The sequence below is a fragment of the Oenanthe melanoleuca genome, chromosome 1 (genome assembly GCF_029582105.1).
Source record: "Oenanthe melanoleuca isolate GR-GAL-2019-014 chromosome 1, OMel1.0, whole genome shotgun sequence".
NCBI classification, from domain to species: Eukaryota; Metazoa; Chordata; class Aves; order Passeriformes; family Muscicapidae; genus Oenanthe; species Oenanthe melanoleuca.
The window spans coordinates 80182155-80204424 of record NC_079333.1 but is presented as its reverse complement, the minus strand read 5'-3'; the positions used below and the strand labels follow the sequence as shown (position 1 = coordinate 80204424).

The 22270-nt window shown below is 36.6% G+C and overlaps 1 protein-coding gene across 2 annotated transcripts in view; it reads right to left on the bottom strand.

The window, feature by feature from the left end:
* Nucleotides 1-6733: 6733 nt before the first annotated feature.
* Nucleotides 6734-22270, bottom strand: part of OCA2 (OCA2 melanosomal transmembrane protein) — a 183289-nt gene continuing 167752 nt past the window's right edge. Inside the window, exon 26 of one of the 2 annotated variants that reach the window (XM_056489564.1) lies at nucleotides 6734-7322. In XM_056489564.1, the coding sequence (XP_056345539.1) occupies nucleotides 7235-7322 (88 nt within the window). In that variant the 3' untranslated portion in view covers nucleotides 6734-7234. The remainder of the gene's footprint in view (nucleotides 7323-22270) is intronic. The other variant, XM_056489573.1, reaches the window with a different exon arrangement.

The window sequence follows — 22270 nt, the reverse complement described above, 5'->3', positions numbered from 1 at the left end:
GAACAAACCTAAGCTTGGTTGTGTAACTTTTATTTTGGTGTTCTCCCTCTCCTGAGTGCTTGCCTTGCAAACTCTTTCATTGTTTGTGTAGGCAGAGAGTATAGACATTGTCTACATATACCTATCTCATCAATAGAAAAATTTGTTCATGGGTTAAGTCTTATTTTTTTTCCTGTGCAGAAATGCCAAGTTTGACAGATATTTTACATGGGCAAAAAATTAATTTGGAAAATTCATGCAAAATTTAATTATATCAGGGAAAATTTACTGTAAAGGTTTCAAAACCTCTTACAACAAATGCTAAATGTAAAATGTAAGTATTTACAAATTTAAATATTTAAAAAACTCCAGTCTGTTTATATACAGTATACATAACAGATGTTCTTTGGATTTTGTTGCTATCTAAAGGTGTTTATAGCAATTAAAATGCAAAAAATATTTCCACTTTCTGTAAATATAGACTATTTACACTAATTTGGACTGCTTATCTAGAAACAAACTTCCTGCTTTGGAGAAAATCTAGCCTCCTACTTATTTTTCCAGTCTGACAGTGGAAATAAGAGTACAGGAAGTATTTTCTTGCAAGAGAAAGGATTGTGTGTTTATGTGTTTAATATTCATCTCCCCTTAATCTTGTTCTTGACAAATATCTTGAACTGTCAAGTGGCCTTATTTACTGGCAAATGAAAACTGTGCCTATAATGACAATATTTATTATCTGGAATATATCCTGACAAGATTTTCTTGCAGTCACCGTGCATGTTGTGTGTGCATTCCTTACATCATATGTAGTATTAACTGAGGTCCATGAGCTCAAGAAAATTACATTTGGGCTCTTCACTAACTCCAGCTGGTATGGTACAAAGACTCAGCATGCATTATTCAGCTCCTTCTTCAGCCTGACATTAACATTTCTTCCCATTTTCACAAAGTCAAGACAGAAAAATTTCCTCTCATAAGGTACTGCCAGTCAAATCACTCTGCTTGTGACCAGAGCTGGTGGATCTACAAACAAACATTTTTCTCAGAGTATTTTTCCACGTTAATTCCCCAAGTTGTTTTTCCAACAAAATCTTAAAAATAAACAGTCATGTGTTTCCTGAGATCACAGGCTGATCTTTGCCTATGGAAATACACATGTCTTTAAGGCAGAGAATGTATGAATTAGATTTCATTGCTCACAGCTTTAACCACCATTAAAAATCTAGATCAAAATTGAATAATTTATGTACTATAATCAAACTAGCAGCACTAAGTTTGATATATTTCCATCTAGCTGGTAAATTGCTCCTTATTTATAAAAACCTAAAATATATATATATATATGTATTCCACAGGTTTCCTTTTCCTAGGCACTCTGGGAGCTTAATAAATGAATTCACTGGCTATAATCTGTGGCTATCTGAGTTCAAAAGTGAATTCAGGAAAGGTAAAGAGAAACAACACATCCTGAACCATTAGCACTTTTGAGTCAAGTAGAGGAGAATCTCAAGTTTTCAATTTATGTTCATGAATCCCAGCACTGTCAGACTTGCTGTGGTTTTTTTACTTCAATTCAGTCTCTGTAATGGTCTTCATGACCAATGTTTGAAACACACAAGTGGTTATAGGGTGGGAAGTACAATGGGTGTATATATTAAATAGAAGGACACTATGTACATCATTGACATTAGGAATAAACTTTTTTCCTATTTTCCTTAAAATTGTTTGCAAGTAAGAGGGGATTTCTCTCCCTCATAAACTTTATTAAGGATAGGTGGACAGAGGCCATCTGGAGAAAAATGAGGCAGGAAAAACAAATAAGATTTTGTTTGACAAACAGAGTGTGAATGAACAAGGAATAAGGTTTAAAACAGCAGATATGTATGAAAGGAAAAAATCTGGTGGACAATAAATGCAAGATGAAAGAAGGAGGCATGAAAGGAAGCTGGAAAATGAAAGAAAAATCTGCAGCTCCCTGCTGGATTTTGTCTCTTGTTGAAGCACTCTGCAGCAGCCTTACTCCCATTTCCTTGTACAGTTAGGCAGCTCATACACCATGGACAAACCAGAATGTGTTGATTTTCTTAGAAATAACAGCAAGTCTTTTACTCCAGCCAGGATAATAGTAATGATGGCCAAGACCACATCTTGAGAGGGCTTTTTTCCCATTACTGATTCATTAGGCAAAGCACTAACTAAAACTACTGCTAATGAATCACTGCTGCCTATCAAAGTTGCAACAGCAACCTGAAAAGAGAAAATAACAGTATGTGGTCAACTTTAAACATAGTGCAAAACTCCTTTTGCTTTTTATTTATTTGAGTAGCTCCAGGATGTTGCTAATCCTATAATATTCCCCCTAATAAGAAATGTGTGAAGAAAGGTTTCTCTCTCATCCTTTGCCTTTAGAGCATATATGGAGGAGGATTTTAACCCTCCTCTAAATAAATCACCAACACTTGTTGATTTTCAGTTGTCCTTAATAAATCACTCAGGTCTTCATATGCTGAAGCTGGTTAGCACTTATTCTGAATTGCTAGGATTTCCTATCATAAATTCTCTTCAAAAATATTAATTTAATGCTTCAGCTATTTCATTATTCTTTTTGATTCTGTTCCAAATCATTTTCCTAGCATCCCATTGGAACAAACACAGAGGCTTATGCTTACCATACTTATTTTTTGTCTATTTTAGGTGCCACTGATTTCCTGCTGTTTGGAATCTATGAATTCTCTAATGTAGGTAAATCTGATAACTGTTACACTCATGTTTCCACATTTTTATAAGTTTCCAAAACAATAGATTGTGTTTGCATATAACTGCATATTTTACTATATTTTCAATTATATTTATTTCTTTTGCAAAACCCAAAGCATCCGTATAGAAAAAGTATCTCTAGTAAGCACTTCAGAAATTGGGATTCATTCAGGAAACAAATATGTGAAAAAAAATCCATTGACTATAAAAATTTACACAGAAAGCAAGCAACACAGCAGGAAATAGAAGCCTTTTATTCCTGGACCTCTTCCCATATACTAAATCTAAAATCATGCTGAGTCACTGGAGGAAGTCTGCAGTACCAGTTGAAGACATTGAAGACAATTTTTGCAAATACTTTGTAAATAATATTTCACTTTTTAGATGAGACCTTTCTCTTCCTGGATGGTCAAGCAATTTTAATTTCTTACTATACCTTTTAAATTTGGTGTCTTAGAAATAATACACTTTATTTCAAGTTTTTTTAAGATAACCAGAATTGCTTTCTAGGACTAGACTTAGTGCTAATAAATACATGGTACCAGAAGCTTTAGCATGTTCTAAAATAAGTGCATATGAGTAGCTGCAAAACAATCCATGCAATTAGGTAAGTTTCCTTTTATAGCTGTGATATGCACTTGGCTTATTCCTCAAAGAATAAATCATAATGTCTTTCTCAAGACAGCTGGCTGCTTTTAAATTCTACAGTTCAGTTCTATTATTCTAATAGAACTGAGAAATATTTTTTGGATCATACCAGAGTAACATCTTGCTAGCAAGGTGTTCATAAACTCACTGTGCCATAAAGGAAAGCATTTCCAGTTTTTTAACTCATTTTGATTTGACTTGTAGTTACTATAGACATTAAATATATCCAGTCCAGCAGCTCTTAAAAATATTAAACTACCACAGTATAATGGGAATGACCCTTCCATGAACCCCTAAAGGGAATCAGATTGGTTCTGCAATGGTCAATATATTTTTAATGGTCTAAAGTTTGAAGTAAAAGGTTAAATGTGAAAGTCTAAGGATTATTCAGAAGAACATAATTATTAGTAAAGAATTACAAAAAACCCTATCAAGAGCAAAGAAGTGGGAAAAATTGTTCTGTGATATTCACTGTGGACAGTTGTAAGCAATGTAGATAGAGGAGCAAAATTGACCTTAACTGACATGCTGAACAATGTGAGCTAATAACTACAACTCAGGAAATGCTGCTTGTTATTGTAGATGTTCTTCTATAAAACTATATTCCTCAGTTTATTTGTCAATATGGTCCAAGAAGTGATATTAACAATTATTAGGAATAAAATGGAAACAAGAAGGCTGCTGTGTAAATCCGTGGTGTCTTGGCTAGCATTGATACTTCTCACCCTTTCCAAAAGGCCATAGTGAAACTTTGGAAACTGGGAAAGGGATGAGTAAAGATATGAGAGCATTTCCTTAGAGCAATTGAGCAAACAGACTATGATGTCCAGACTGAAAATAGATCTTAAGAATCATGATTCACAAGAAAGATGTCTGTGCATTACCCTGTTCCCAACCCAAAGATTTGAGAAAGGTATTGGGAAAGAAGTGTCATAAAAACGAATTAGCAAAGCAAATATCTGGAATAATTTTCCCACAGTGTAGGAACTCCTTGAGACAGTTGAATTCACAGAGGTTCAGCAAGGACCTGGATAATTTTGTGGAAGGACAATCCACCAGCTGTAATCTAATAAAGGTGTTCATTCCAGAATCTTTGGGTCACAGAGAATGCAATTTTATGTTTGCTCTACTCTTTGAAAGAGGCAGCTGTTAGCCAAATTGCCAGGGGCAGGTGCTGGGCTGAGCAGACCCTTGGCCACTCTCAGGGTCATTCTTTGCTGGTTAGCTCACTATTTGGTGAAGCTTTAGTATTCCCTGATTCTTTCCTTGCTTCCAGTGAGTGCCTTGCTCATCTGCTGGAGATGGTTTCTTTTACTCAGCATGGCTCACATTGCTTGGTGGTGCTGTAATTCACATGTTGCTGTCTTACTACATTTTACACAGCTCAGAATGGGCAAATAGAACTCAGAGAATCATATGTTTATATTTACTCTATGTCTTAAAACAAACATCACCAAATAGCCTAATGGAATGTCAATGAAAATGAAGAAAACATCCTCTGAGATGAGACAAAAGCATACTAAAGATAATACTCTTCTATGTTATTTATTAATTAACTAGCATTTTATTTAGTTATTTAGGGAGAATTTCACTGGAAAAATAACCTCCACCCACTCTACAGATCCAATCCATTTTTATGGAATTCTGCACACTGGTTTTGTCAAGGATGCAACCATTATAATTGTGCCTTTTTGATGTGCAGATTACATTGGTAACTATAATGGAAGGCAATGAAAAGTGTGCTTCCTTGAAAAGTGTATTACCTTGAAATTATCTGAAGCACCTGGGTAATTTTCATTACACTCACATAAAGCTTTGTGTAAACAAACAATTTGATTTTCTTTTTACAATTTGCTTTTTCATTTAAGGTCTTACTGAGCTCTTGGTTGTGCAAAAGAAGAAAAAAGATTGTTGAAGGGAGGAAAGTCAGTTTATATTAGGAAAATCCTCAGCAAAACAATATGTCATTTAAAAAATTCCTTTAAGCAGAATAAAGTCAAGTTTAGTTGCCTAAAAGTGTTATCAACATGATTTTGTACTCCCTGTGCATTACTTGTCTTCTTTTGACAAGTAACATAGCAGAGAGAAAATCCCATTTGAGTCCTGTTGATGTAGCACTGCTGAAGCCAGCGAGATCTCTCTTGCACCAAAGTGTTTGGAAGTATTTGCTGACAAGAATAAGTGGTTATCATTTGCTGCATTTCTGTTTTCCTCCATCCAGCAAACTGTAAATGCAAACATGCAGTTTTGTGCCAGCTAGTGCATTATTAGCACAATTTGGTCAGAATTTGCAGGATATGGTTTTAGTTAATTTTTTTATTCCTTACAAAGCACAATTAAAAACAATTAGCACACTGTTTTGTGTGACCATAGTCTCATTTTTATACTCCTACATGCAAAAAGTGTTTAAATGGAACAGAAAAAAAACCCAAAACCTTAAAGTATCCTGTTTTAGCAGAAGCTGATTTTACATTTTCCAGGGCTTAATAAAACAGTTCTTGTACAATCAATGACTGCACCAATATTGCTCCCTTTGAGAAATACTGAGGGCAATAAAATACCCTGTGACTATTTTTAACCAGAGATCAATGTTAAGCTGATTAAAATAAATGTTTAACTGAAACAGAATTCTAGTTATTACACAGTAAACTGTTCTTGACATTGAGACAGGCCAAATTCAATTGCAGAAAAACTGTCTAAAGAAGTGTCCTTCAGGGTCATCGTTTATTCCTTGTTTTGGTTTGGTTGTTTTGATCCAGACATCACACACAGGGTGGTTTTTTTTTGATTGGTTTTGTGGGATTTTTTTTGGGTTTTCATATGTGTATAAAAGGAAAAAAAAAAAGAAGTTATGCTAGTTCTGGGAGAAAATCTTCTGTTCTACAGATGGTCACTGTTAGCGCAGCCTTGAGGTTTCTAACAGTGCTGCAAAATCCTGTGATGTCAGCCCCATCACAGGAGATTTAAGTGATCCAGAGGGGTGGAAGCCTTGGTGAGAGGTCTGGCATCAGTGGAGACAGCTCTTCCCCTCTGGCTGCACACACTTTCTCTGCTGAACCCACTAGGAGGGCTGGCAGCCCTTGCTGGAGTGGGTGCTGTGCCTCTTTTCCATTGGCCTCTTAATATCACATTTCACACTTAGAGCAAACCTATATATGAGTAAAACAGGATGTATGATTAATCTCACCTCTGATATAATGGGAGATGTCTGTCTGATGTTTTATCACTATTTATGATCATCCTTTTGTAAAAAGATTGACATTAGTTTATTTTAAGAAAGAAAAACAAAACCTCTGGGGAATGCAATCCTGCTTCCAAAATAATAACTCCTTCCACAGCATATTTTAAGGACATGTGTTTATTTTTAATGTAGATAATGATACATCCTTCATAGTGTACAGAGTTCCTGCTTAACTGTCAATTATTACAACTTGAATATTAGTTACTTTCATACAAATAGCTAAATACATTGACAAAGAAAAATGAAGCCCTAAAAAGAAATTACTGAACATCTGCTATTGTGAATGAGTTTTTCATCTGTGACTATACTCAGATTGTGTCAATACAAACTTTCAGGCACAGCATATTCCCTTGAGATGGTTCCTTTTTATCTGCACACTAATTGCATTCATAATGAAATAAATGGATTTTTTCAATTTTGGTTGTCTAGTTCTTCATATTCAAAAAACAAACGTTAAGAATGACCATATCTGATGTTTATGCCAACAACCATTTTGATTGATACCATATATTGGGGTTTTATACATCTTTTTCCTTTCATATGTGTTCTTAGCATTCTGATATAAACTAAACAAAAGAGAAAGTAGTCTCCTGAAAGTATAAATTGCTACGAGTTCCAGCCTACTACAACATGAGCAACAAGAAGATAGCACATGCCGACGGTACAGGACACGATCATCATGGGGAAACCTAACCTGAAACAAAAATAAAGTAAACATTAATAAGGATACTATAGTTTGTTCTCCAACCAATTTACAAAAAGGATGTTTGAATTATCCCACACATTCCAAGTGAAAAATATGTTTATTGAGATACAAAAAGCAGAGATGTACTGAGTATATAACAGTCTAATATTCAAGCTCACATTTCTACCTCCTGCCTTAGAGATAGTTTCATTGGTTTCAGAATATCTCTTCCAATTTACATTGTCTCAGAATCTGGCATGCCTTGTTGTTTTGGCATTTTTCAGGTTTTTTTTTCAATCATACAACATAAAATTATACAGGCAAAATAAAAATTCTTCCAAATTATGTCGCATTAGAAATTATTTTCAAGTGTGCATCCTTTCAGATTAGGTGTGTGATCCTGATATGGTGCTTTGTAGCACAATATATGGATCAAACCCATTAAATTGTTTCCCTGTTGATCTGAGTCACATACAGCTAGCACTCCTCTTCCATACCTCTCACCAAGTGTAACATACTTGAGTATTAACAGACTGTTGGAAATAAACCCCAGGCACTTGTAAAATTGCTAAAACTTTGCTGTTCTACCAAAAAGCTATTTCTTTTTCACCACAGGAAAAGATTTTCAGACAACACTCAGATTTAATAGCTCTTTTTAGACTGACAAAACACAGAGTAGAGACAGACAAGTGAAAAGGATGTTGTGGAGTTGGCCAAATCCTGATGGCTAAATCTGTAGGTCTTTCAGATGTGTGAAAAGAATGAAGTGTTCTGAAACTCAAAAGCATTATTGCATGATACCAGAGGTCTATGAAAAACTACTGCTGTGATCACACTCATTTGTTTTATGTTACTAAAATCACAAGGAGAGCTGAGATGAGAAATGACCATGCCACAAATGATATCCTAAAACACTTTTTTTTGCCAAATTAAGACAAGAGTTTCCATAAAACTCAGAAAAGCACAGCAATGTTCTCTGAAGTTCAGTGTTTTATTAATTCTTTTTCTTGAACTAAGACCAACTTACACATGTGGGTACATTACTTGTGCCTTTTTGCCTTACTTTGCCCTTAGGAAGTTACTTGGGCTTTTTCTTCTCTGCCATTACTGACAGAGAGTACTAAGACCATTTTATAGGGGACAGGAGGACACTATTCTCTGAGCTTGGCTGAATGAGCAGCTCCTTCCTTTAGCAAGCTACAGCTAGGAGAGACCTCTTGGGACATTAAATGTGACCCCAGCTTCCTCAGGCTATGAAACCCCTTGCATAAAATGAAAACTAAACTTCTCAATTTCTCATCACCATCTGCTTCCTACCTGCAGCTGTGCACCCTAAACTCATGAGATCCTCATTAAATATTTCTTCCATTGCTGTTTTTCTGGAAAGCTGGCTGGCAGAGGCATAGAAGTGACCAGCAGATCAGAAGTGCTACTGCCTGCTACAATCATTGGTTTGAGTTTCCGAGAAGGGAATTCTACCAGTAGTGAAGGTCACTGCAAACACAAAAATAATTAGCCCTAGCCCATAAAGCTTGCAGAATAACTAGGAAATTAATAAACACAAGTACTCTAAAAAATATATTGGAATTATTTAGGAAAGAGCAAGTTTGTCCATAATGCCAGCTACATGGTCAGTCAATCCAGTATGGAAGTGTGCTCATTTCACATGTATAGAAATAGATGCAATCCAAGAGAAAAAAAGGAAACCCCTGCAAGACAGAAAATGTACAAAAGGAAGACTCTCAGACTGACAGATGATCTCATTTCTGTGTCCTTGACATCCCTCTGAAGAAATTGGCCTGTCTCCTTGTCTACAGGTAGTGTTCTTGTGTCCATCACCCAATACTGCCTGCAAGATCTGCTCCAGAAGGACAATTCCTACCATGCCTGGCTCCAGAGGCTTTCTCCTCCATCTCTCTAGGGTCTCTCTCTAGCACACCTGGTGTGCTAGTCTCTTCTGCCATTTTCATCAGGCATCATTATTGCTCTTCTAGATCCAAAAGCATGTTAAGCTGCCATTTCAACTTGGGGAAAAAAAGTAAGATTAGAGAGAAGGGCCAGCTGTGTCCAAGAGGTGAATGGTGAAAGGCAAAAAATTGCTAGAAAGGGTTAGAGAATTGTCATGGCTTTCAAATATTTACTGAAAAGTCTGAAATGTATTTGGAGGAGTTTTTGAGAGGTAGAAGGGTTTTGGGTTTTTTTTTATGAACATGTATAAATATACTGCAGAGAAGTGTTATTTGTTTTCCAGACCGACTGGTCAGATCCTTGCTTTTGAATGACCCATTTGTTTAAAGTTCTGAATCACTCTTCAGTCATTAAACTATGATAAAGCTGATTATATTGTAAAACAGAAGAGCTAATGGATCTCCTGGAGTTATTCTAGGAAAAAAAACCAAAAAAACAAAAAATAAGTAAATTTATTTACTGTCTAGCTAGCTCTTTCACAGACCCTTCCCATTCTTCTGTCAGCCAAACTGAGTGACATTTTGTGAGCTCACTTAGATAAAAGTGTCCTGATAGGAAAAGAAAAGCCAGATCCAGCAATGGCTATAGGAATAAAATAGGGTGGCTAAAACCCCCTACTACATCCTTTAGTATATTTAAAGAATGCTCCCTGTGGCTCTGTCTACATGACAGGCTGGTGAGCTGGAGATTGCTACAACACTCATAAGAGCAGCAGTGCTGTTTGACAGAAAACACAGACCTCTTGACCTCGCAGTTGGCAGGCAATGAGCTGGCACTGGGAGGAGTGGAGACAGAGCAGATCCTAATCTGTATTAATGCAACCTAACAAACCACTCTGGAGAATAAACAGTAGCTCAGCAATGAAAATGATGCCTTTCTGAAGACTGGCAAGGTGAAGAAAGGATCCAAAAAGATTCAAGGGCTACTTGACCACTGAAAAGAGAACAAAAAGGCTTTTTCAAATCTGGGGGAGGCACAAGTAAGAAAATGGATTAATTATATAGGGCTACATGCAGGAACTGGGATCATACCACCACTGTCACAGTGACAGTCAAGTGTGCAGCTGGAGCCAGAAGCAGCTGGCCTGGGGAGGAACCTCATTGCACAGTGTGGATGCTCGCACAGGGCACAATTGCAAAGCTGCTCTTCTCATTGCATGGGCAATTACCCCACAATGTGAGGTCTGAATTTCAGGCTCCCTGGCCTGAGCACTACTGTAATTGGATCAAATTCAATGTGGAATTTGTGTACCAGAGTGAGAAGAGAGAAAACAGTCAGTAAGTATTAGTTACTGCAGTTAATCGATTCTCTGAGTATCATGGGCATTGTGCTGTTTACACCACACATTGCTCTTCCCCAAGGAACAAAATGTTCCTGCCCCAGGCCACATATGACACAATGTAGACTACAAGTGTTTTCTTTAGTTATATTAAGTCCAAAAATGCATATTAAAAAATGTAAAAATTTCTTTCAGCCATTCTTATTTCCAGCATACCCCTTGGAATCAAAAAGGACTATGTAATTCATTTGTTCCTCTCCAGGGAAAAGGCTCTATGGAGTTTAGAAGTTATCAAAACCTTTTGTGCTCTAAAACTTCAGATTAATAAGAAACACTAATGATCATATTTGGCATAAAAATACATTTTTGCATCCTGCACTGCACTTTCCTTGTCTCTTCCTCTCTGCAGACAGGGATATACACAGAGCCTGCATGGTTCAAAAGGTGCATCTTGGCTGAGGGAGGGTTTACCACTGCAGAGAGGAAGCAAGGTCAGATACAAGGAATGGAAAGATGACAGGATCTAGCAGTCTCCCCCTTTTCCCCTCCTTCTCTTCATATTAGAAGCTTACATATAAAACTCTTATCCAAATGAAATCGCCCAGCCTAAATATACACGAAAAGCAGATGTTAGCTCAGTGTGAGATAGTGAGAATGTTTCAAGTGAGAGCCCCAGGGACCTGTCTTGGACAAAGTTTTACTTATTAATAACTTCAGTAACGAAAAGCTTGCAAATTGTCCCAGTGTGGGAGAGATGTCAGACTCCATGGAGAACAGAATTCAGCATGTTCCTGGCAAATCAAAATGAGAATTTGAAATGAACAAAAATGAAACTCTGTGAAGGTAAGAGGGAAATAAGTATTAGAAGTCAATTGTGGGCACAAAACTATCAAGAGAAGTGAACCTTTTCACTGGCAATGACCTAGATATTTCTAATTCTGTCTCACTGCGAGATTTCTGGCCCTGTAATTACTTGGAGAAAACCAAACCACTGTATGATTATTCTGGGAATAAATTCCATTTTTAATAAGTTTCTGTGGAAATGAATATTGCAGTTTTCTTAGGTTACAAGTTTATCCAATATTATTTGCTAAATAATAATAGTGAAGCCTCTGGGGTCAGAATTGAGTTTCCTTGAACAAACTGGTCTCCTACATTACCTTGCAGCTCCATTTTGTGATGCTTCAAGAGCTAGAAGGATCCAGTATGTATAAGACTCAGATTCATTGCCCTTTTCTGCATGATTTGGGACAAAAACTACAAGATGTTCTCATGCATGAAAACCTTGCCTACAGGCACTACCTTCATTGACAGCTCATAACTTGCACAGCCTGTGCATCCTTGGGGAAATCTTTGAAAGGAGCATGTCTCCAAAGAAATGGGGAACCTTCAGTGGATTCTCTGTGGAAAAACAACAGCAGAAATCTCCCAAGACCAAACCTCTGGCAGTGAAAGAAAACTGGTGTTAGACAGGGGAAAGAGTTCAAAAAAGAGTTAAAGCTAACTTCTACTTGTATTTGCAATTTAATGCACAATTAAAATTCAACTGGTAGAGTTTCATCAGGCTTAAAATTTTGATTTTTCTCAATTTGTATCAGCTTCATACTGCAAATTGTACAGAAGTTATAACCTCAGCTTTTGCAGAAACAGACAGGGCCTGGAGAGATGGTGGGCACTAATTCAACATGAACCAGTAATGTGTCCTTGCAACAAGGAAGGCTAATGGTATCCTGGGATGCATTAAGAAAATATTACCAGCAGGTCAAGAGAGGTGATCCTTTCCCTCTATTCAGCACTGCTGAGACTACACCTGCAGTGCTGGACCCAGTTTTGGCCTTCCCAGTACAAGAGCCATGGACATAATGGAGAGAGTCCAGCAAAGGGCTGCAGTGATTAAGGGAGTGGAGCATCAATCCTCAAGGAAAGGCCTGAGGGCTGGGGCTGTGCTGCCTGCAGAAGGGAAGGCTCAGAGGGGAGCTCATCAAGGTGTATAGGTTCTTGAAGGGATGGTGTAAAGAGCACAGCACCAGGCCTTTCTCAGCAATGCCCAGGGAAAGGGCCAGAGACAGCACAAAATGACACACAGGAGGCTCTGTCTGAACATCAGGAACACTTTTTTACTGTGCTGATGACCAAGCACTGACACAGATTGCCCAGGGACACTGTGGAGTCTCTATCCTGGGGGGTATTCAGAAGTCATATGGATATGGGCCAGGGAAATAGACTCTAGGTGGTGCTGCTTGAGAGACACCTCAAGAAGTCTCTTCCAGCCTCAACCACTCTGTGATTCTCACACTTTTATTTGTTCCTCTGTTATTCAACACAGGATAAATAGATATCATTTGCACACCTGAAAACTGACATCTCATCAGAAAATATTTAATGAAGAACAGATAGATAGAAGATAATTCTTCTCAGTCCTGGACAGTCTCTCACTGTATGCAGTGCTTTGCTCTGGAATTTTGATAAACATGAGCTAATTCTTAAAAGAACACCTAAAAGTCTCTGAAAGCAGCCTCAAAATAGACTCAGGTGTGGGCATGTTCAGGACCTTACGGATGTAAGGTTAGTTCTGAACAAAAGGAAAGTTGCACATTTTAATGAAAGGTTATAATTCAATTTGCAAAGTAAGTAATTTTCTCTTCAATTAAAGGATATAACCCCAATATTCATCCTATTTCTTCTTTCCCTTTCTTTCAATGCAGACTATCTTATAAATGTCCTGTCATTTCAGTTGTATCAATGTTTCCATCATTCTTAATCTTTGATATACTGATCTAGCTTATCTGAAAGGAAAGTATGGACTTTCCTAACAGCTTAAAAAACATATAATGGAAAGTATGGACTTTCCTAACAGCTTAAAAAAATATATTCGAAATGTTTATCATATTCCCATGACCCCTTCAAATCCAGACACCTGTTGTAGTTCAGAAAACAGATGGCTATAACTGAAAGTGATCATTAACATTAAACTACCGTGATTTTCATATAGTCTGGAATTAAATAAAAATTACAGTGTGGTTACCTACTGGTTACCATGCATAGGAGTTTCTGTGAAATTTAAAACACAAAACAAAACCTATAATTCTACTTCCATCTGCTTGCTAAATTTATAAAAAAATCTCATGATATTCTGTCTGAGTCTCTGCCAAGATTTTCCATAGAATTACTGCCAGGAGTAAATTTAAGATAGGGAAAATCAGATCCTGAGCAAGAAAACAGGAAGGTGTTATGGTTTGCCTCCTACCATCTAGAACATTCTCCTAGAAGTGTTTGGCTGTAACCTCAACATAGTTATATGCAGAACAAGCAATAGGCATTACCTTGGCCTTCCAAAATTCTGATTACTGAAAGAAAAATTTCAGACTTTATTCTGGAAGTATAGTTGGTCTGCAAGCTCCACCTGGCAGTTTCAAATGGCTGTTAATACAATTGCAGTCTCTGTCTAGGTCATTGTAGTACAACTGAGTTCAAATACAGGACTGTCAGAATAAGTGACTCTGATAATTATTAAAAATTTATTCATATATGGTAAGTTAGTAGCCAGTAAGAAAAAACACCCCAAAAAAAAAATGGAAAACACATCACTTCTAGTAAAAAAGATGCTGTAATTGATGATTTAAAAATCAGCAAGACAATTGTTAGATGACAAGGGTATCTGACCTTTCTTTTAAAAAGAAATATATAGTTCAAATAAAAAAATTTAAGTCCGGCAGACAGCCAAGGAAAAACAGAAACAGAGTACAGAACAAGTACAGAAACAGACCTGAACACACAGAACTAGTGGAGATATTTTTCTTGGAAAGACCAACATAACACAGATGAATTTGTCTGTATGGCTGGCTGGATCCACCTAAATGTACATCATACTCTTCAGTCAAACAACCCCATTCAATGCTACAGGTTTGGGAAAGTGGAAAAGGACCTTGGGGTGCTGGTCAACAGCCACTGAACATGAGCCAAATTGTGCCCAGGTGACCAAGAAGGCCAGTGGCACCTTGGCCTGTAACAGAAATAGTGTGGCCAGCAGGACCAGGACAGTGATTGTGCCCCTGTACTGGTGAGGCCACATCTCTAGTCCTGTGTTCAGTTCTGGGCCCCTGACTTTCACAAGAAAGACACTGGGGTGCTGGATTGTATCCAGAGAAGGGCAACAGAGCTGGTGAAGGGGCTGGAGCACAAGTGAGGAGCAGATGAGGAAGCTGGGCTTGTCGAGCTTGGAGAAGAGGAGGCTCAGGGAGACCTTATTGCTCAACTACAATCTGAAAGGAGGTTGGAACAAAGATGTCAGCTGGTTTCTTCTGGGCAACCAGTGATAGGGCAAGAGGAAATAGCTTCAAGTTTTGCCAGGGAAAGTTTAGGTTGGATGTACATAAAAATTTCTTCACTGAAAGGGTGGTTAGCCATTGGTACGGGCTGCTCAGGGGAGTGTGGAGTCACCATCCCTGAAGGTGACCCTGAAGTGTTAGAGTAATGGTTGTACTTGGTAATGTTCAGGGGCTTTAACAAGCTAAAGGATTTTAAGTTTCTACGAATATTAGGAGAACATCCTCTCTATAGACAGTTCACATCATACCCTACTAAAGAATTGCAACATGCCTTGATAAAGTGCAGAATAAAGATTCAAGATGATCTGTTACTGCTTTTTTTGTGTCACTCTTGGATCTATCATCACCTATCAGCAATATATTTGCTCTCCACATCTTTCAGGCAGATCCCAAAACAAATTTTATCCTCAATTTGTGAATTCTGGTTTTGTTATGAAACCTTTGCGCCATTCTAAGGTCTAGGAAATGCAAATATATGTAATTGGTTCCACTTCTTGGGAAAGCCATACTTATTCCTCTCCCTGTGTAATGAGGTGTGGTTGTGAGCCTGAGCTTAAGAAGATTAAAATCATTATGGCCAACTAGAAGAGAAAATCAATGAAGTATGTCTTGTCTGACTTGTTCTCATGAATTGTTTGAATGGTTCTGATACAAATATTCTACTAATGAGATAGATTTATACAAAACCAGTGAAGTTTACAGTGCAAAAATGAATGCATTAGGACTGTTGAAATAGGTTTTGCAGTATTTGCAAATACGGTTTCTGTATTTTATGAAACATTTAACATATTGTAAATTCCATTCTGACAATTATATGCTTCTCTGGCTTGCAAAAAGCAAATTCGAGGCTTAAGGATATTTTTCTTAAAATGCCTTTTTATAGCTCGAATCTCCCTGCTATACAAATGTCGCATAAAATAAAATATTTTGTATGTTTTTGAAACAAACTCTACCCTTTTTTTTAGTCTACAATGTATTTGTATATGGTCTAAACAAATCAAAGATAATAGATATGGCAAAAATGTATGGTGATTTATTTTACTTCCAAAATTTTTCAAATTAAATAATGTTTACTAACTCTTTATTATCTTGCTTTTTCTTAGCAAGGATTCAGGAAAGGAACTTGCTTGAATGTTATTTCCATTAATGTCCTTAATACCAACCCTCACAAATGGTATCTTGGAGCACTTTTCTTAGGTTATACTTTCATCCAAAAGTATTCTTTTATTTTGGTTAAAGCACAAGCCTCACAAGTCCCCACTGCCATCACTACATCCACTACAGTGTACAGACCTTTATGCCCCAAAGAAGCCACAGATCTGAGCTCTTACATGCTCTTTACAATGAAAACTTTTATAAACAGGTCTAATTTTAAGTGCACTAGCAAACTAAGGTTAAATTAAATGAATCCTATTCTAAGTGCATCCATTCTACAGCATGTTAAAGCTCCGATATAAAAAAGCATTAGAAAAATAAATAATATATAAATATACCCTCTGGATTGTCACAGATATATATACCAACATTTTGAATGAGGTGAAAGACAGTCATAGAATCATAGTATGGTCTGGGTTGGAAGGGACCTTAAAAATCATCTAGTTCCAACATCTCATAGCTCCCTCCAGCCCAGCTCTAAACTGGGATGGGGCACCCACAGCCTCTCTGGGCAATCTCTTCCAGTATCTCACCATCTTCACAATAAAGATTTTTCTAATATCTAATCTAAGCCTACTCTCTGTTTGGAACCAGTATGGTGTTGTAGATAGTCTCTCTCCATCTTTCTCATAGGCTCCCTTCAGGTACTGGAAGATCACAACAAGGTCACCCTGAGGAGACCTAACAGATGGAGAAGATGGGAAAAGGATAATGTGGGGAGGCAGAGAAGTACCACCAGCAGGATGATTAAACATGGGCTTAGCTACATGAGCAGTTCACAAATATTGTAATCAATCAGTCAGAAGCATCACTAATTGTTACAGATGGCCAACTTAGGCCTCAAGGCACTTCCAACTGATAGAGCAGAGCTTGACAAAGTCCAGCTCTCAACTCCTAAAAATGTACTACATTTTCAGAAATTTCTTTGAGAAAGACATGTTAGTCTTGGTGTTGTCCTCTAACCCACATCATCATCAGTGTTATTCAGGCTGTGTTGGGAATAGGAATTAGAGTCTGATAGGAGGGGAAAAACAGAAATAAAAGCACTGGATTTCTTTTTTAATTATAAGATAATAAACTATATCATTAACTATAGATAATTAATTATAAGATAATTAATTATATTTAAGATAATTAACTATATTTATATCTTCAACAAGCGGGCAAAAACTAAGATGCTTGCTACACTAATTTCTGCTTTCCTCCTCCCATCTCCGGCTCTGCAGTGGAAGAGATTGCTACTTCAGGGTAGCAATGCAAATGGGTCTACACTTAACTGAAAACAGAACAGGAGGGGAATAGAAGTTCACTAACCAGTGATTTATGTAGGAGATGGCCTGGGCCAGCAATTTACACACAGGTTACATGTACCCCAGTCTCCATCCTTTCTCTGTTTTAGACCTTTGAATAGCTTGGACAGTCAAACAGTTGGTTTAAGTGTAATCAGCTGATTCTGAACCATTCTTAAGTTCCACCAGAGAAAAAAATTATTAACATTCTAAAATACCAGGACTGTTTTTTCAGAGATGTTTAAGATATTTTCCAGGTTAGTTTGTTTCTCTAAATTCAGCCTTTCCAGCTAAGGTCAACAGAGTTTTGAATTTTCTGTCTCAGAAAGACAGTATAGTAACACACTTTTAGGCATTTCTACTGTAGCATTATGAAAAAAAATCTGAAACAAGCTAGGTATTGATATCCTTACAGTGCCAGAGATAGAATATGAGTATTTATTGAGTGGAATATTTAGATTTTTTTCCCGTTTTGCCTTTAGAAAGTCTGTTTTTAGATAATTTCCATAATAATAGCAAAACAATTTATCTATATGCTGACACTTAGTTTTGAACCTCTAATAGTTTTTTTCAGCCTTTTTTATCAGCAAGCAGCAATGAAAATAACAAATGGCTTAATAACAAACACAGAAAAAGAAAAAAACCCCACAAATACTTTTACAATTATTTAGTAATATGTGTACCTTTAAAATGTAGAAATGTATGTCGAACAGTACCACAAAAGAGAATAAAACACAGAAATCCTCCAGCCCTGCACTCTTCTATAAACTTTCCAAGGAATAATGCTTTTCTTTTTCTTTACTAGACTTTTTTAAGACACGTGGAATAAAACTGACACCTCACAACAAAAACAAACAAAAAACCAAACCAACAGAACTTCCCAACAACCCAAACCAACACCCCCAAAGAAAGCTCCCCAAACCAACAAAACTTTATTTACTGCCTCCCATAAAAGCAGTTCCTTGTCACTATCAATTTAAAACCACTCTCATTACCTAACCACTATTGTTTTAGTCTATTGAGCTGCTATTTTTCTGTTTTAAACTTTGGAGCAACCTTTATTGAAGCTGAAACACTGCAAGTAAAGATCAGGAAGTAATATAATTCTACTATGCTGTTTATACTAATGCAGTACCCCTGAGTGTAAATATAATCAGGAAGATAATTTGTTTTAAGTTATCAAAATTCACTGCTAAGGTCAAGCAGCAAAAAAGCAAGGAATACACTAAATACTACCACATCTTTTGTGTGAAAAATAGTGTCTAGTTTACACAAGAAAATAAAAATCCATTTCCTATTCCATAAAAAGGACTGCTTCCTTTGAGCTGCTGTAAATTCAAATGCATTATAATGAAAATAATGTAAACATGTTTACCTTACAATGAAAATAATGTAAATCCTCCTTTCTTCTGATTGTACTGGGAGACACCAGCATACTCTATTTAACACGTTATCTAGCAACAGGGAAAATCCCTTTGCTAGTTCTATTAAAAATACCAAATTATTTGAGAAAATTAAATGCCCTGTAAAATTAAATTACGAAGTGACTCCAAATGTCTGTATGAAGCTTTGGCAGGCAAACATAAAGCATTGGATAAAGCAAACTCTAGATGTGGAAAAATTAATATTTTCTCATATGAAGGTTTGTTAATCAGGGTATATATGACAAATGTATATAAATTTCATACTGACAGTGTTCTCAGTTTCCCAGATTTCATATCTCTTTCTGCCATCTAAGTTATCTATTTGTTTGGATCTCTTGCAAATTGTTTTGCAAAACACTGTTTGGAGATACAGAATTTCTCCAAGCAAATTTTCTCCATCCAGCACTGAATAATTCTGGTAATTGCAAAAACACCCTATTTAATTAGAAAATCGCTTTCTAATTTCAACAATGTTTGAATAACACTCTTGTTCAGCAACTATAGTGTATGCCTAATCAAATTGAGCATGTTGCAATTAACTAGAATCTTGGCATTTGATGAATCTGAAAAAAGTAGGAATTTTTTGGAAAACAAAACCAATTTATATCAGAACATAAGACATTAGACATGTGAGAATTTAAATATATGTTTCTCAATACAAAAAACTGTGTGTGAACTTTATATCATCTCCCAGGTGGCATAGAAACACAAACTGAGTTAAAGCAGTTTGGCTTTTTTCTCTCCAAGTCAAATTATAGAAAAGCATCTAAATGAGTGAGCACTTCACTAATTCTTCTCTTACCATCACCTCTGCTTTCCTGGATTTGTTCCCTTCTCAAGCTCCCTTTGCTCCCTGCTCCCACCAATTAATTTATCCACAGCTTTGGACACGCTGTTTGTTGGAAGAGAACGATCTTCTCCCATTTCTTTATGAGCTCAAACCCTGTTCCTGGGCACACAGCTCATCCCCTGAAATGAATGACCTTCCAAGAGCTGTTTCTCTCCAATGGCTACAGTGAGAGCCAAGTATGGAAATAAAGATATCAACACTGTAGAATGGAAAAGTGAAGTGAGATGAATCTTGCCTTTACTGACAAGCAGCTCCATCAACACTAGAAAATAATGAAGCCTTATTTCCTATCTATTTGTGTCTTAAGTTTGATTGACTTTCTGTCTAGGTAGAAACCTTTTTTTCTGTATAACTTATAATGATGCTCACCTACATGGATTTTTTCAGTGTATGAAGAAGTGTGGTCAGACAGCTCTTTCCCTCAGTGAGAATATTAATAAGGGTTTATTTTCACTTCCCAGCCACCAACTTTGATGACATTTCAGGGATTTTAATTATACTTAAGAAATCAAGCCCCCTATCTCCACCATTCTCTCCCCTGCCAAAAGTGTTTGAAGTTGATAAGCACATTCAGAAGTTATTAGGTGGAAAACACAGCAACACATTCACAGCAGTATGATTGTAGAGGAAAGCAGATGAAAAGTTAGGCTTTGATGAAAAGAAAGGAACAAAAAGCTTTTCAAAGACATTCTTTTTTTTTTCTGAAACAAACTTGTTACAAAGAGATAACTTGATATGAATCAAGAAGGATTAGAGCAAGCGATCTAGCTTTGCATGTGCTTCCATTATATAGTTCTAGTCTCCAATTTAATAAGAGTGCTTATAGGCATGACAAGGTAACAGGGAAGAGAAAGAAATGTGAAGTTAAAGTTTGGCATAAATTTTGAAATTTCATGTAATTCCTAAGGAATTTTAAAGTTATACAGGAAAACTAAAATTAAGTTGTTAAAAATAGAAAACATTATTATCACAATGTAATTTTAAATTTCAGCATTATTTAATTAGTGCACTGCTGTTGATACCACCATAGCATACACTTCCAACTTTATTAGGAAGTAGAAAAGTGAAATTCCATTTACTGAGATATTTTTAAAAGCTGCATGACTTAATGAACAATCTCTAGTAAAGTTCAAAGGCTTCAAGATTTTAATCAGTTTAAAACTCAGATATATACCTATTGAACATGAAAACATTACTAGAATAAGGAATAATACATAATTATGGCTCAAAGTGATAATGCTTCTGCATGCAATTTTTATTCTGAACAATTACACCTTCTAAATACTGTTCAGAAATCTCACAGAGCCAATAATTAATATTCCAGCAGTGTACCTTATACCTGAAAACTCCAATTATTCTTATGATGAAGAGTAATATCTGCTAAAATATAAAGAACAAGTGAACTATTTGCACATATTGGTTGAAATTGTTAAGGACTAAAATTGTATTTGAAGACTTTTTCTAAATGCAACTACATTATTACGTTTGTAACAAATACACCATGCTCTGATAGCTACAGTGGAAATAAACAACTTGTACCAGTGTCCCTGAAGTAATTTATTTAATTGTAAACTTCAGCACATATGTAGTGTTTCAAATTTTTCTATGCATTGACATCCTGATTGCTAGCACTTCAGAATACACACTGACTAAATATACTTTGTATCAGAAGAATGTACTCAGATTTGTAGTACAAAATGGAAAGAATGGGATAATCTTAGTAACCATTTAACTGAGAAGATATTTATTCTGCAGTCTGAAGAGAACAATGAGACAATACCAAAGACCATGTAAACATGAGAAGTGATTGAAGACCTAACCAATGGCTTTTTGAATGTCAGTATACCAGATATAAAGCTTTTCCTTGGTATGCATGTACATGCATTTCTGGCAGAGAAAGGAAGTTAGTTCATGCTGTAGGTCAAAAATCTCTGTGGGGCCAATCAGAAAGTTATACATTACCTTCTGCCAATTTCTCATTGTAAAGAGCATGAATCTTGTGCAGTATTGAAAGCATCTGGTGGGGGTCAGCTCCACAATCTAATGCAGGTCATGTAGTTTTTCTCTATGTTAGTGTGTATATATATATATATATAAATAGGTTTATCCTCAATAAGCTGTACTGTAAACTACTACAACTAAGAGGAGAGTTCATTTCAAGCCTCAGCTTGGCCCCCTTTCTTTTTCTTCTGCCAGGGACAGAAACTTTAAAAATACTTGATAATAATAGAACATTTCATTTTATTGCCAACAAAATCACTCTCACTGGAGTCCCCTCCAGTGACCTCTTAAGTGAAACCAGAAGCAGTGTTCCTTTCTCTTCCTCCCAGCAAGGCACTGGTTTTGACATGTCTGCCTGTACTATTCTTGGCCTTGGAGACCTCTTCATCTTGCAGCTCTCCACTGATATCTGTCACAGCTATGTCACTCTATTCTCTTGCCAAAGAGATGGTGTTCTTGACCCTCTTCTCCCACTACCCTTGCTTCTCACTCCAGATAATTTCACCACAGACTACATGCAATTCAGCAGTCTCCAGTGCTGACAATTCACTGATCTTGCTCCATCCAATTAATCTAACCTCTCTCTCCTCAAATCAAAGCTCAGCCCACTCCTCTGCCAGGTCTTTACTGATGTCTAGCTATCAGTTTACATGCCAGTCAGCA